Source organism: Oxyura jamaicensis, chromosome Z (genome assembly GCF_011077185.1).
Source record: "Oxyura jamaicensis isolate SHBP4307 breed ruddy duck chromosome Z, BPBGC_Ojam_1.0, whole genome shotgun sequence".
Taxonomy (NCBI): Eukaryota; Metazoa; Chordata; class Aves; order Anseriformes; family Anatidae; genus Oxyura; species Oxyura jamaicensis.
In genome coordinates this window covers 65,112,802-65,128,128 of record NC_048926.1, presented here as the reverse complement: position 1 = coordinate 65,128,128, position 15,327 = coordinate 65,112,802, and the positions used below count along the sequence as shown (strand labels likewise).

The window sequence follows — 15,327 nt, the reverse complement described above, 5'->3', positions numbered from 1 at the left end:
TTTTTTTTTTTTTTTTTTTTTTTTTTTTTTTTGTGGTGGGGAGTTATTACATCCTTTTGACCACCTAGTAAAAATTACATACATAGTACCAATATATCCTCCATACAATGCTGGATTGCAGTGCAGAATTTCTGTGAGTGTAAGTATAATAGTATAATAGTGTAATACAAAATCCATGAAGTGGGTCAGAGTGAGCTGATGTCCTTGTTTATGCAAGAGTGTCAGGATCCCACAGGGCGAGCAGGGGAGAAGGGGGCATCAAATCTGGTTAATGGCTGAGGAGCTTCTCAGGGTATAAGAGGATGACTCCCTGTTCTTGCACTTGTGAATCAAATCCTGTTTTATCACTGAACTGAAAAACAGACAGAATCTGCACAACTAGAGCAGCTTTTTTGTTTCTAAATATTGTCTGTCTGACTCCATAGGAAGTGTGTTGTGAAATGGAGCAGTTTTGTACAGCGTCAATGTTAAAGTTTTGGTCAGTAATTGTCTTATTTTTTCATCTCATTTGAATTTTTCTTTCTGGGGTGAAAATGAAACAAAACAAAAGAACATAACAGTAAACAGAATCACAAACTGTGGTGGGAATTAATTTGGACAGATAAACTGTGTTGTCATGTCAGAGCCATTTTATACTATTTTTATGTTTTACAAATGGACAGGTGACAGAAAATTTCTATTGTGTACTACACATTTGCCCAGAGGGCAGGAGATAAACTCTATAGTGATTTAAATTCAAGCATGGTTCATAGGGCCAGACTCACGTTACTCCTGAGAAAATCTTTGCATTGCTGGAAGGGCAGTTTGAATGGACACAAATTTTCTCATCACCAGGATCTGCCAGTTTGTGACATGTGATGCATAATTACAGCTATGTCCTCGTATCAAGAATGGAATATCAACTTTAATGTTTCCATTTCAAAATAATAAATACTCATTTCTGTTTCTCTAGAAACTCCATTGCATGGAGTACATTTATATTGTACAGCGTGGAACAGAAGCAATCTTTTTGTTGCACACATGAGGCCTGAAGCGAATAGGCTGTTATTTGTGACTGGTGCTAGAGAAATAAAGGGAATAAAATTATTAGAAGTTTGTGCTTGTGCTAAAATAACATTAAAATATATATATTTTTTCTTATATCTTGGGAATTTCGTACTGGAAATTGTGAATTAATTGTGAATTAATTTTATTAAGCTAATGTAGACTTAGTATATTGTCCAGCTAAATCTCCATGAGATATACCTATAGATAATAGTGCAATAACAACATCTGCAGTCATTGGCTGTCTTTTTCCTCACATATGCAGTGTTGGTTTCTATGGTCTTAAAGGGTTATAGATACTCTAAGGGGAGTACCATGGTAGAAAATAAAGGAAAATAAATTGAGTTTTTGTTGGAATAATCCAATTGCAAAAGAAACAAACCAAATGTTAAGCAACAAAATATTGATGCTTAGCATTATCAGATACTGTAATATAGGCCAATCTACTGTCACATATACAAAGTTTCAAATGCTTCTGTGTTGAGCAGCTTTACAGCTATGTCTTGTATTTCAGTCTTCCCTGCATCTGTTTAATGTCTCTTTTTTGTTTTGCTACTTTCGAAGGAGTTTCTTGCAATTGCACCAACCCATTCCGTAGCTCTAACTCATAGTTAAAACAAACAAACAAACAAACATATATTGGATTTCAGGAGAGGATTCAATAGTATATTTAGCCATATACAGATGTCCTGGTTTTAGCTAGGGGGGAGTTAATTTTCCTCCCAGTAGCTGGTAGAGTGCTATGTTTTAGATTTAGGATGAGACTAATGTTGATAACACACTGATGTTTTAATTGCTGCAGAGCACTGCTTACACTAAGCCAAGGACTTTTCAGCTTCTCGCTCTGTCCTGCCAGCGGGCAGGCTGGGGGTGCAGCAAGAGCTGGGAGGGGACAGACCCAAGACAGCTGACCCAAACTGGCCAAAGTACCATACCATCTGACGGCATGCTGAACAATATATAGGGGTGGCTAGCCAGCTGCTTGGGATAGGCTGGGCATCGGTCAGCAGGTGGTGAGCAATTGCATTGTGCATTTGTGCATCACTTGTTTTGTACATATTATTATTTTTATTATTTCATTTTCCTGTCCTAATAAACAGTCTCTATCTCAACCCACAGGTTTTCAGTTTTTCTCGTTTCTCTCCCCCATCCCAGAGAGGGAGGGGGGAGGTTGAGTGAATGGCTGTGTGGTGTTTAGCTGCCGGCCGGGTTAAACCACAACAACAGACAAACCCTAATACTGACACAAATCCATACTAAACTTGCAGAGGTATGCTTGAATTTCATGCTTTGTGCACCTATCTCAAGTGTACTGTCCTTGTTCCTTTCATTTTGAGAAGTTTTCTATGCCTTGTTTACATATATAAAGTGAAGTGATAATGTGAATACTTTCTCCTGTAAGCTGGCTTATCTTCTATGAATCTTACATTGACTTATTACAGACTTGGTTTATCTGTCTTTATTTTGAAATTTCCAAAAGTAGTAGTATTCTGTAACCTGGAGAAGATGTTTGGATCTGAAGATAAGTTCAGCTGCACCTTGTATCTTATAGATACGAGGTATCTAACATTTAAATCCTAATTATCTGGAGGGAGTAAATCTTGTATGGGTATAATTTTTTCTTTTTCTTTTTTGGAGAGAAATCAAAATGCTAAAACAAAATTAAATGAAACGATATTTGGCTTTGAACTCTGAATAAATGAATAGTTGTTTTGGTCTTGGAGAGGAATCGGATTTTTTTTCAAAGATATTTTGGCAGATGTCTTTCTGAACCACGGTTATCTGCATGTTTGCTTTTTATAAGAAGAAAGAGGGCACTGATCTCTATAAAATAAACTAAATTATTGCATGTGAATTTTGAAGGATTTACAAATACACAACTTGCAGTTACAGTATAAAGAGTGGAATCTAGAGAGCTCCTTCATTCTATTGAGTTTTTGTTTACTTTTACCTATGGGCACAGGAGTAAGTTGACCAAATAGAATTACTGCCTTCAGAAATGTTTTTTTTTTTTTTTTTTTTTTTTTTTTTTGTGATTAACATGTGGCTGTACTCCTCAAAAAACAAAACAAAACAAAAGGCTTACTTTGAAATCAATAGTATTATGACCAAATTAATGAAGGTGGAAAATAAAAACGAAAAACTGAAAGGGGTAAAGAGGATTGTGGCAAAACTGGAGGCTCCCAGCATCATCCTCTCCTTCCAGAACATCACACATGGGGCCCCAAACAATGGCGTGAGCTTTTTGTTAGTGAAATGATGTTGACTAGTAACACTTCAGTTCCTGTGATTAGTTTATGTATATCCTGTAAGAAAATACTTAGTTTCTGTGTTGTGGTTATCTGTAGTTTAAAAACTAGTCACTCAACTACATGTAGAGTGAAAGGTGGTTTTCAGGAAGGCTTCTGACTCTTATATTACAAGTTTTGGTCACTTAGTATACACTATCAGTTGCATGTCCTATATTAAAGTGACTGAAAAAGGAATCTGGAAGACTAGAAGAGATGAGGCTTTTTAAAAATGAGCAAAACAGAATTACAGGTGGTAGAGGAGATTGTTGAGTAAAATCCATGAGTGATTTTTGTAACTTCAAAAATCAAGCTGTTTTTCCTTTTCTCTGCAGCAAGTGCTATTTCAGGATTATTTCAGAAGATAACAGATATTAAGGAAAAATCATAACAGCAGATAAGGTAGTATGAAACAGGAGGGTAGCTGCTCCTCATTACCTTAATTATGTTAAAAAATAGTCAGCAAAGGGTGTACCAAACTTAAGATTGTAGGTGTGTAATACCACTGGTACAGTGATGTGTATGCAAATCTAGATTGTGTGAAAGGTCAGAGCTGAAAAGTACTCTGCAGCAGATTTAGATTCAGAAACTGTCATGTATAAGCTAAAGTTAAATAATTCAGTCTCCTCCTGCACTAGAAGGCAAAATATATTACTGAAGGATTACTGTTCACATACAATGATATTGCCAAGTAAACCCTAGAGGGAAAGAAATGGAATTTTATTCGAGTGTTTCAAGCTGTATTTCTTCTGTATTCAGTTGTTGAGCTAGCAAACTACCCATCCCATTGTTAAGTTGGCAAAATAATAATAATAATAAAAGTGGTTAAAAAAAATGGTGTACTTCAGATCTGGGAAGGAAAAAACTGTTTGCAGAGAGTGCTTCTGTTCTGTGCCTTTGCAGGGACAACCTTTTCTCACTGTTTTCTCTCTGGCCATTGTGCAGGTGGTTGACCAGATCGACACACTGACATCTGACCTACAGCTGGAGGATGAGATGACGGACAGTTCCAAAACAGACACGCTTAACAGCAGCTCCAGCAGCACAACAGCTTCCAGCTTGGAGAAGGTCAAGGTGCGGGGCAGTGCTCCACTCATCAAGCCCCCTGCTCACCCCTGCGCTATCCTCACCGTGCTGCGGAAGCCAAATCCTCCCCCACCTCCACCACGACTGACGCCTGTCAAGTGTGACGAGCCTCCGAGGCTGCCTCCTTTGGCCAACCCTGTCAAGACTAATGGTACCCTGCTGAGAAATGGGCCCAACCGCATCCCAAATGGAGATATGTGCTGTATACCAAACAGTAATTTGGACAAAGTTGCGATGCAGCCTCTAATGCATAGACCCGAGAAAGAGCGGTGTCCTCAGCCAGGAGCAAGGGAACGGGTACGATTTAATGAAAAAGTGCAGTACCACGGTTATTGCCCAGACTGTGATGTTCGGTATAACATTAAAAACAGGGAAGTGCACTTGCACAGTGAACCTGCCCATCTTGTGGGAAAGCTGCCGCATCAGTGCCCTCCTCTGCCGCCTCCACCGCCTCCACTGCCTCCATTTCCCCTAGAAAATGGAGGGTTGGGGATAAGTTCCAGTAACAGCTTTCCTCCTCCGAGACCCGCGACTGTGCCTCCACAAACTGCACCAAAACCCCAGAAGACCATCTTGAGAAAATCAACCACTACAACAGTGTGATGTATGCCACTTGAAAAAACTCTTTGTTTGTTTTTTTTTTTTTTTCCTATATATAAACATAAATAGGTAATGAGCACTTTCTACTTGAGCAATAAAAAGACCCAATGTATTACTCCCTGTGTCCAGTGAAGTGGCATAAAAATCACATGGTAAGTACTGAGAGGGGTGCTTGTTGATTTTACTTGTAGTCACTGTAAAATGTCATTATGGCAAAGGGTATTGAAAAATGCCCAGGATTCAGCGCATGAATTGTAAACTTATATTGCAGTTTCACATCTGTAGTATGGTTTAAAAGACTGAAAAGAAAGTTCAGTTTGAAAATACAGAGTGGTGATTTGTGATAGATTTTTACCGGACTTGGTGGAATAACTAGTGTTTCTGGGTTTGAGGAAACTTTCTGTTTCTAGCTAGTATGTTTTACAATGTTATTTGATGAAACAAAGTGGAGTGCCGGACTTCTGACTGAATTCTAGCAAAAGCATTTTTCTCTGCCTGATTGCTTGAACAAAGGCATTGTGTGTGGAGCTGTGCAATTGTAGGCAATCATCAGACTTACAGGCAGCTTCATCTTTGGTAGGGGAGTGGGAGTGAAGAAGTAATTGAAAGGTATGTTGACATTTCTTTGGAAATCCAAGTTATCTCACATTTTGTTTCTCACTTGCCCAATGTGCCGCAACTGAGGAGAAGGACAGAGCTTTCACGGGAGCAGGGATTGCGTCATTCAGTTCCCATCTATTTCCACTACTTCCACATGAAGAATGGTGGTAATATTTTATCTCATTTATGTCCACTGTACATTAAAGCAACAGAGCACACTCCTGCATTTTTTACAAAGCTTGTATCTGGTGCAAATCTATTTTTGAAGGCAAAGAAAGTTTTGCCTAAGGCCTTCAGGGACATCCACTTAATTCTTGTAAAGAGCTTTGAAGCTGAAAAGCTCTGTGCAATTATTAAGCATTAATATGCAAAACAATATATTGTTCATGTTATCACATTTTGATGGCGAACCCAATTAATATTCTTACTAGATGAAAAAAAGTCCTCAGTGTTTATAATTATATTTTGAAAGAACCTTCTTTTATTCTCACAGAGAGAACTGTTGGTACCTAAAGTTAAAACCCATCCAATCAGTGAAGAAAAGCTGATGATGAGTCTGTTATTTACAAAGTTGTGCCTAATTAGGCTCTCAAATGGCTCAACAGCAGATGCTATATAAAAGCAGTATTTTTTATTATTATTTTCCGTTGAAATGTAAAACACACTCTATGGTTTGATCCAGGTTGGCTTCGCTAGGGTATTATGAGAGAAAACAGATTTTTTAAATCTAAATTTCTGTTTATGTGCAGTAATAGGAATTTAACTGGGAAAAAAAAATCATCAAGCTATACATGCAGTTTCCTTATATACGCACTGTAGTACATTTAGAGTATTTAAGCCAAAATAATAATAATTGTAACAAAAATTTTAACAGATAATTATCTTTGAAAACTTCTACAGTGAGCAAGGATTGTATATTGTGCAAATACTCATTTACGGTCTAAAGCTTCAAGCTGTATTACTTTCAAGCAAGGAATTCATCTTAAATGCATACTCATGCTTTCCTTAAGTGCTCTCCAGGTGCTTTTCATGATGCACCTCATGTTTTGCATTGTTTGACTACATTTAGTCTTATGGGAGTTATTGCAAAGTGGATTCCTAGCACCTGCAGGAGAAGGCAGTAACTTGTCCTATGTATGCACGAGATCTGTGCTACCTAAGTTTCTGTTGCATGGATTAAGTTCATGCCCTGTTTTTTACATGGAAAATCACTTCTAAAGTAATTGAAACAGTGTGGGGATATATTTATGTATACCCAACGCATAGCTACAGTTTTTCTCTTAAAGAGAAAACTGACCATCATGATGATTTTATCACTGCAGAGGGTAATGTATATCAACCCTTTTAAATGGTTTAATATTTTTTTCCTTCTTAAAAGAGCCATTGTGTACAAGAAATTATTGGACAATGCAAGTCAAACATTCAATATTTCTGTGTAATCTTAAATTTAGAAAAATAACACTGAATTTTTTTAAGAAAAATAACACTGAGTAATACTGTAAGTGAGAGGGTATGCTGCACATATCTTACCTCAGTCGGCTCAGTGTTTTCCAATATAAACTAATCTGTGATAGCAGTGCACAGAATTTCTCCTCTGGGTTCTGTCCTGGGCTTGTCAGAAACTCATGAATGTATTAGTATCTCCAAATTAAGGTACTGTACTCCGTGGATATGCTTTGATATGAATCCAAGTTACAGTTTCATTGCAATGTTTTGTTTACAGTTCTCAGCTCTGGAAATTTAAAGTGGCAGCTAACTTTCAGAGTTGGCTTTTGTATTCTGCTAGTTAAACCTAGGTATTTCATGTTCAGTTTTGTTCTCCTACATGTTCCATCTCTCACTTTCTCTCCTCTTTCAGAGTGTTTTCATGTCTATTTCACCATGCCTCTTTAGTACCATTTCACAAACTGTGGAAAAAATGCTTAATGCATTTTGAGAGGGGGGAAAGTATTGTGCAAAGTATGCACCTTTTCAAATGTAATGCTGCTTTTGGCCAGAAACAAAACAAACAACAACAAAACAAACAAGCAAGCAAACAACTTAGAAGTGTGAAGCTTTTTACAGCTTTTTTTTTTTTTTTTTTTCTTTTTTTTTTCCTTTTTTTTTTTTTTCTTTTTCAGGTAGTTTGCTAATCCAGGCTATCTTTAATGAACTAAAGTGTTCCAGGTTTTCCATTCATCATGCTACCAGAGATGAACCAATTCTTCTGTTTTAATGAGAACCTCCATGGCCTGTGTCATACTGGGAGTATCAGTAGAATAGTTTCACAGTATTATCATGGCAGAATAAAATACAGTTTAAAACAGGTAAACTTGAAAGGCATTTGAAACAATTAATTTTGAGCTTTGTAGTGCTGTCAAGAAAATTATTTAAAATGGCATAAGATAGAATGCAATACTACATTCAACCAACATTTGAATTAGGAATGTAATCTCTATGAAGCATTTCTGAACACCTGTAACATAGGGTGTTTCACTCCTGAGCAAAACACAATAATGTAACCAGAACCAGACAGCAGTTGTCTGCTCTTGAAACTTAAATATAATATCATTGAGATTATATTTAATGTTCTGCACAGAGGTTAATGCGCTGTATTTCTGTACTGAACTTTATGTATTATATGCTGAAGAACTGAAAGGCCAGTAACAGTATTCAGAGCTTTAATGCAATATTTACCATAATTTCAGAGTGCTGCTCAGCTTTGATTCCCCAATATTATTTTAAAGTTTGAATTGTCCGGATCTGGACATCTCAGAGGCAAATAGAAGGAGAAGGTATTTCCTATCAGTTTAATGAATGTGGCAAGCTTAGGAGGATGGAAACAAACAGTGTAAATGGCTTATTTTGTAATAATGGCATTGATTAAAAGGCAGCTAGCATATGAGTGCTTAGTAAGAAAGAAAAACCAGGACTGCAAAATTGAGTAACAATCCCTCTTAAGGATCTATGGTAAGACTTCAAAAAGATTGCTGATCTTTTTATTGCTTGATAAAAATCAGTGTTCTTTATTCTCTGTTGTCTTCTTCAGTGGTTACTCCTTTCATCACAGCTTTCATTGCTCACAGAAGCAGAAGATTTCAAGACTTCAGCCTCCTTTTTTATGAGATCAATATTTTACTTAAAGTGTTACATGCAGTAGGTAGAGTAGAATACAGCTTTTGTTACCTTCTTAAAGATGACTTGATTATTAGTTTTGAAGTGAACAGGGTACAGTGTGAATTTATTAATTACCAGCTGTGTACCTGCCCATATCTCTATATTTCCATGTTCTAATTATGGCTTTCCTTTCAGTGAAACTACAAATATTGAATTTACATATGGAGATGAAGTCATGCTATGATTGCTACCTCTCTCTGCTGATGTATTCTTAAAGTAGTCCTTGAGTATTGGGCATATATTTACAAAGGCAGCATTTCTCATTCTTGTGTATATGCTGTGATCCATGCTTTTTCAATGGGTGGGTGTACTTGTATATGAAAAATACTTATCCACTGCTAAAACATTGATGAAGTTTACGGTTGTGTTTCAAACTAGTAATAAAATCATCAGGTTTCGAATGATGTAAGATTGGAAAAGTGAGACAGGCACAAAGGCATACAGTGAAAGAAGTGCCATGGTCAGCGGTGGTACACACGGTGTTTAGAACACTTGGCTCTGAAAAATACTTGGTGCCTTCTGTGTAGTACATTGTAGGGCAGTGTGTGGCATATAGCACACAGTAAAATCATCCTAGCGATTCTGAATGTGTTGGCACAGACCGTGCTGCTCACAGCTGCAGTGGCAGTGCTAGTGCTGCTGGCTCAGCTTGCAGCAGCACACTGCGTGCAAGCCGCAGTTCAGCCTTGTCTGTGGTGGGGAACGGTTGTGTGGTAATGGTTTATTTTGTTTGGTTTCTGTTTGCTTGTTTGTTCTTTTAATGGGAAAAAATAGCAGGGTTTTTATCTCACTGGGTTGTTTTGTGGTGGAAAGGAGCCCAAAAGCAGAGAGCAAGTTTTTCCCCCATATGTAATTTTGACAAAGTGTGGTATCCATCTTGGGATACCTCTGGGGAACATGTGCAAGTTACTGACATTCCTGATCATCAACATGTTGACATCTGGCATTGTTTGATGTCTGGCATCATTGGACGTCGAAGAGCTCTCTTATTAGTTGACACAGGAGCAGCAGGGATAAATGGGCTTGACTGTGTGTCTTGCTGCAGCAGGGTGGCCCATGCTCTTGTCAACCTCTGAAAATGTGCTGCTGATTTGTGTTTTCACATTTGTTCATGAATGGCAAAGTCCCAGTGCTACGCGGCATGGGAGGTTTGGTTAAATAGCATTGCGCACTGTACCTGTCAGCTGAGCTGCATTACTCCAGCAGCATAAGCATAAGGTGGGGCCATGGCTGTGCCTAGCTTGTTAGGTATTTCATGATGCTGAATCTTTGGAAATTTTGAGTCAGTTTTGAGTCAGTACTGCTGAGATAACCAGTTTACTGTCACGTTATAAGCCAAGAGTCTCATATGCAGGCATTGCAAAGTGGAACTAGAACCTTTCATTTTTTGCAGGGCTGTTTTTCTTTTGCATAACTATGCATCTTTTGTGGTGTGATTTTTATTATTATATATACATAAATATATATATATATATATATAGGTAGCAAGATGTGGAAATAAGTTAGGTCTGTCCCACTAAAAAATATATGAACTGCACCCAACAGCCTGTCAACAGCAGTACTATGAACAATGAGTAAGGTCAGGCCCATTTTGCTGCTTCACTTGGGGGAAATAACAAGCGGAGCTTGCAGTATGGGACTCCAGAAATTGCTGTCTCTTCTCCTCTGTAGAGGAAGAGATTTTTTTCTTTTATCCTGTAATATTCTTGTACTAAGACTCTTAAAGGAACAGAGCACAATCTGTTTCACAGTTGGCTGTGAATTATGTTCATAATATGAAATTATATTTTTATAAGAGTTTTCTTATCTCAGATCTGTCACTTGATGCTGTTTACCTGATTTTTTGACTGACCTCTTTCTCAGTCTTGCAAGCAATAAAAGGAAAAATGTCATTTACATATGAAGGAAAAAAAAAACAAAACTATGAAAAAAGAATTTTGAGCAAATATGTTTAAGTAAATTCTTCAGCAGTGTCTGCATGATGCTGACTACACCAATCCCAAAGTTTGTTTTAAATTGGGTTATTACTATTGCTTGAAACTCAATCTTGAATCATTTTAATCATAAGAGAGCAAGAATAAAGTCAGTCATTGACAGAACTTTTCATAGAAGTGTTTTTTTCCTTTCCAGTTCATTGTTGCCTTGTATAAGTTATTAATGCATGTTAGTCTCCTTTTCATGGTAATACCTTCTTTATAACTGTCATTGTGATGATAATATATTTATAAGTCTCTATTATTATTATTTTATTTATTTTTAGTTCTATTTTATTTTTGCAGATTCAGTGTATGATTATATACAGGAGTGCCAAATTACACTGTCTTCTGTCACCGAGGAGTAACTATCATATGCTGGAATTGTAATGGAAGATTGTTTTCCCATGGTTTCACAATTTAGAATCACAAAATCATAGAATATTTTGGACTGGAAGGGACCATAAAGACCATCTAGTTCCAACTCCTCTGCCATGGGCAGGGACACCTCCCACTAGACCAATTTGCCCATGAACCAACAACCCTCCTCAGAGCTGCTCTCAATCCATTCTCCACCCAGTCTGTATTTTTGTTTGGGATTGCCGCAGTCCAGGTGTAGGACCTTGTACTTTGCCCTGTTGAACCTCATGAGATTTGCACAGGCTCACCTTTCCAGCCAGTCCAGGCCCATCTGAATTGCATCCCTTCCCTCCAGTACATTGACCGTACCACACATCTTGGTGTCATTGGCAAACTTGTTGAGGGTGCACTCAGTTCCACTGTCCATGTCACTGACAAGGAAGTTGAATAGCTGTGGTCGCGATACTGACCCCCCAGGAACGTCATTCGTTACTGATCTGCACCTGGACATTGAACACAACTCTTTGAGTGCAACCATCCAATCAATTCCTTACCCACAGAGTGGTCCATCCTTCAAATCCATGTCTGTCTAATTTAAAGACAAGGATATCATGTGGGATAGTGTCAAATGCACAAGACCAGGTAGATGATGTTGGTTGTTCTTCCTCTATCTACCAATGCTGTAAGCCCATCATAGAAGACCACCAGGTTACAACATGATGATGTAATTCAAATTTGTAAAGTTAATTTTGGGTCCCTGACACACATGAGCCAAAACATTGTGTTCAGTGGTCATTGAGAAGAATTAAAAACGACACCAATGTATGTTCACTTCTGAAGCGAACCCTGTTTTCTTTGCACACTCTTTGGAAAAAAAAAAATAAAAAGGTTGCAGAATCTTCTGTTAGTACATAAAAAAGTTTTTTTGTACACTTGAACACTGTAAGTACATTCTAGTTTCATCCTACTTCATAAAAAAAAAAAAAAAAAAGTCCAAGTGACATGTACATTGATAAACATTAGATTTTCAAATATTTGTAAATCAAATATCAGGAGATGATTATTTGAAGGTAATGTAAAGTAAAAGAAAAACCTCACTGATCTTCACAATTTCAAGTATTTACTCTTGAAAACTACAGAGCAGGTCTTTCAAAATAGTGTATAAAAACATGTATATGAGGAAATTGCAATACATCAGTCCATACTGATGAAATGTATGAAGGAGATGAACTGGATACATCTTTATCCATATCTGTGTGGACTAGCTTCCTCATACCATGTTGTTAAACTAGTCCAGCTGAATCAGTAACCCCAAAAAATCAGATAAAATGTTTTTCCTTTACATTATTTTTAAAAAAATTGATTATAAGCCATTGTGAACCATTATCTATCTATCTATCTATCTATCTATCTATCTATCTATCTATCTATCTATCATCTATCTACCTACTTACCTACCTACCTACCTACCTATTTATTTAAAGTGGAGACATGCACATATTTGTGTGGAATGTCTGTAGAGCAGAGGGAGCTCTGTGTGTAGTGCAGGCAGAATTGGAAATAAAAGAGCCAAACTGTTCAGTGCAGGCTGGAAACATTAAAGTTGACTTCTACTTGAAAGCTGGTTTGTTTTATTCCAGAAGTTTTGAAGTTCTTGTTTTTAAGAATTGTTCATAAATAAATCTCCTGATACCTTAACTGGTACTGCATTACCTAGAAAGTGTTTGAGATGCTTACCACTTTTTACCTCAATGACTAAAGAAAGGAATGTGGAAGCCCAGTAATGGGCTTGAATGTGGAGCCCAGTAATGAATGCATAGAAAACAGAAGATTTAATTACACATAGTAAATAAAAATGTGGGTAAGTGCATTAAATGCTGTCCAGTGGGAGTGGAAGAGGATAAATGGAAAAGACGATAGTAATGTCATAATAAGTTTCATATCTCTGGGACTTGCCCTTAAGGTACAACATGAAACTAAGTATAATGCATAGCTGCAATGCCCATGAGGAGCACTGGGCAACGACAAACTTCTTACAGGACTGACTGTGTTCCTAGCCTTGCGGCATTTCTGGACCTGAAGCTAAATCAGATTTATAAGGGACATTATATCTCAGTATCCCTTGCCAGACAGGTCTGCAGGTCAGTATAATATGAGATCAGGACCTGAGTGCACTACAGAAGACAAAGACCCTGTAATTTGCTCAACTCACGGTTTAATTCTGTTAGAATTATAAAGTGTTTAGGTTAGTCTGAAAGTTTAGTTTTTTGTACCCTTCATAATTTTTTTTCTTTCCTGCTTTTCCCTTTCTTTCTTCATAAATGTATATGAATGAGAGAATGGCATAAAGTTAACCGCTGCTTAGTTTAATTTAATGTTGATCAATATTATTAAGTTTATTAGGTATGTCAATAAGAATGTTTACAAAGGATATTCAGATACTCTCTGTTCACTTCTAGCTGGAAACATACCTATCATCAACAGTCAGTGGCATAAACTGAATAAAGGGAGTCAGCAATTTACCTTCCATCCCTTAGCATGCATTGACTGGTAATGGACTGCCAATTTCACCCTAAGAGCTATCACTGAATTTAATTCTAAGCAGATGTTTGAAACTAGGTCTTTCTGGTTATCACAAATTGAAGTGTTGTATTTCACAGACTGAAGTTCTGCTTGATGCGTCTGTCGCATGAAAGTATTCACATCTTTATGGTCAGTGCTTTTCATCCTAAATACTCAGAATAAAGATTCTGACATTGTCCCTCACACTTGAATGCTGGAGTAGGGAGAGAGAAAGGACATCTTTTACGACCTCTTACTGAAACATAAAAAGCTTTCCATCAGAAACCTATGTAGTTCCTTGTCAGAATAGGCATGGCTTTCTGGAATCTGATTTTAGCCTGAAAACTAAAGAGCCAAGGTTCCCAGGGGCTCTAAAATTCACATCAAAGTATTGCTAGCTCAAGAGGTCTGTTGTTATTGCTAATAGTAGTAAGTTTTTGAAAAGATTGAAAGAAAACAAAACACTTCTTTTCTGAGTCAATTTAAAAGTTATTTTTGTTTCCATGAATTTTGTAGTAATTCTTCATTGTTCTAAAGTGAAAGAAAACATTTAAAATGTTATAATTCCATACCAATAAAAATACTCCTAGCTCTTGTCCAGTGAAGTTTTCTAGGCAGCATCTGTTGAGGGCAAGAAAATTTTACACAGGGACTCGAAAAACTGCCTTGTGTGTTTGTTTAGTGAAGCATGGGACTGTTTGCTGTTCTCACATCAGTCCTTATTTCCCCAATGTATGTTAACAGGATGTGGTATACAAACTTGGAATTGTAATTTTATTTTGTAGTGGAAATCAACCCTTCTTTGTTTTTTCACCCTTTTCCAAAAAGCAATAATATTTGATGTTTGTCTAGTGCCAAGCAGCAAAATGTGGGAAAGAAAGCTTTGTGTACTCCAAATATCCAAATACATGATTGCCAAATATCTCTTAAAATATATTCATTGATAGGATTTAAGTATGCTTAGAAATTTCATTGAAGGGAAACGAGGAATCAAGTGTTTAAAATGACATAACTCTGCTATTTTAAAATGCAAAGAAAAAAGTGCTCAATTTCTTTCATTTAAAAAAAAGACTCCAGTTGTCTAAGTTTTAAGCTCCGAGTGTGTAATACTCCTAATAGAAAAGGGTAATAATGGTCTCTGACTCTAGCTAATTTACTAAAGTAGATTCAGGAAATCCCTGAAGTTAATTTTATACTAGCTGACTTAGGAAAAAGAAAGTATTAAAACTATAAGGACTATATTGTCCTCCAATATAATGCATTTTAAATTTAGAGATCTAAAGGAATAAAAGGATATCTAAAAAGATAAAATAGAAAGTTCTCACATTTAGCTATGTCCAATATTTTTAAAGCTCAGTTTTCATCAGTATTGGGGCACAATCAAGTGTTTTGGTGGAGAAACAGTTTAAAGAATCACAGAATCACAGAATCACCTAGGCTGGAAGAGACCTCCAAGATCACCTAGTCCTAGTCCACCCTCTGACCTAACACTAACAAGTCCTCCACTAAACCATATCACTAAGCTCTAAATGTCTTTTAAAGACCTCCGGGGATGGTGACTGAACCACTTCCCTGGGCAGCCCATTCCAATGCCTAACAACCTTTTTGGAAAAGAAGTTTTTGCTAATATCCAACCTAAACCTCCCCTGGCACAACTT

The 15,327-nt window shown here is 37.1% G+C and overlaps 1 protein-coding gene across 4 annotated transcripts in view; it reads left to right on the top strand.

Annotated features, from left to right (window-relative positions):
* The window catches only part of PRR16 (proline rich 16), a 177,757-nt gene that overhangs the window by 117,329 nt on the left and 45,101 nt on the right, over window positions 1–15,327 (top strand). For all 4 annotated transcript variants that reach the window (XM_035310484.1, XM_035310485.1, XM_035310486.1 and 1 more), the window contains exon 2: window positions 4,278–5,170. In XM_035310484.1, the coding sequence (XP_035166375.1) occupies window positions 4,278–5,021 (744 nt within the window). In that variant the 3' untranslated portion in view covers window positions 5,022–5,170. The remainder of the gene's footprint in view (window positions 1–4,277; window positions 5,171–15,327) is intronic.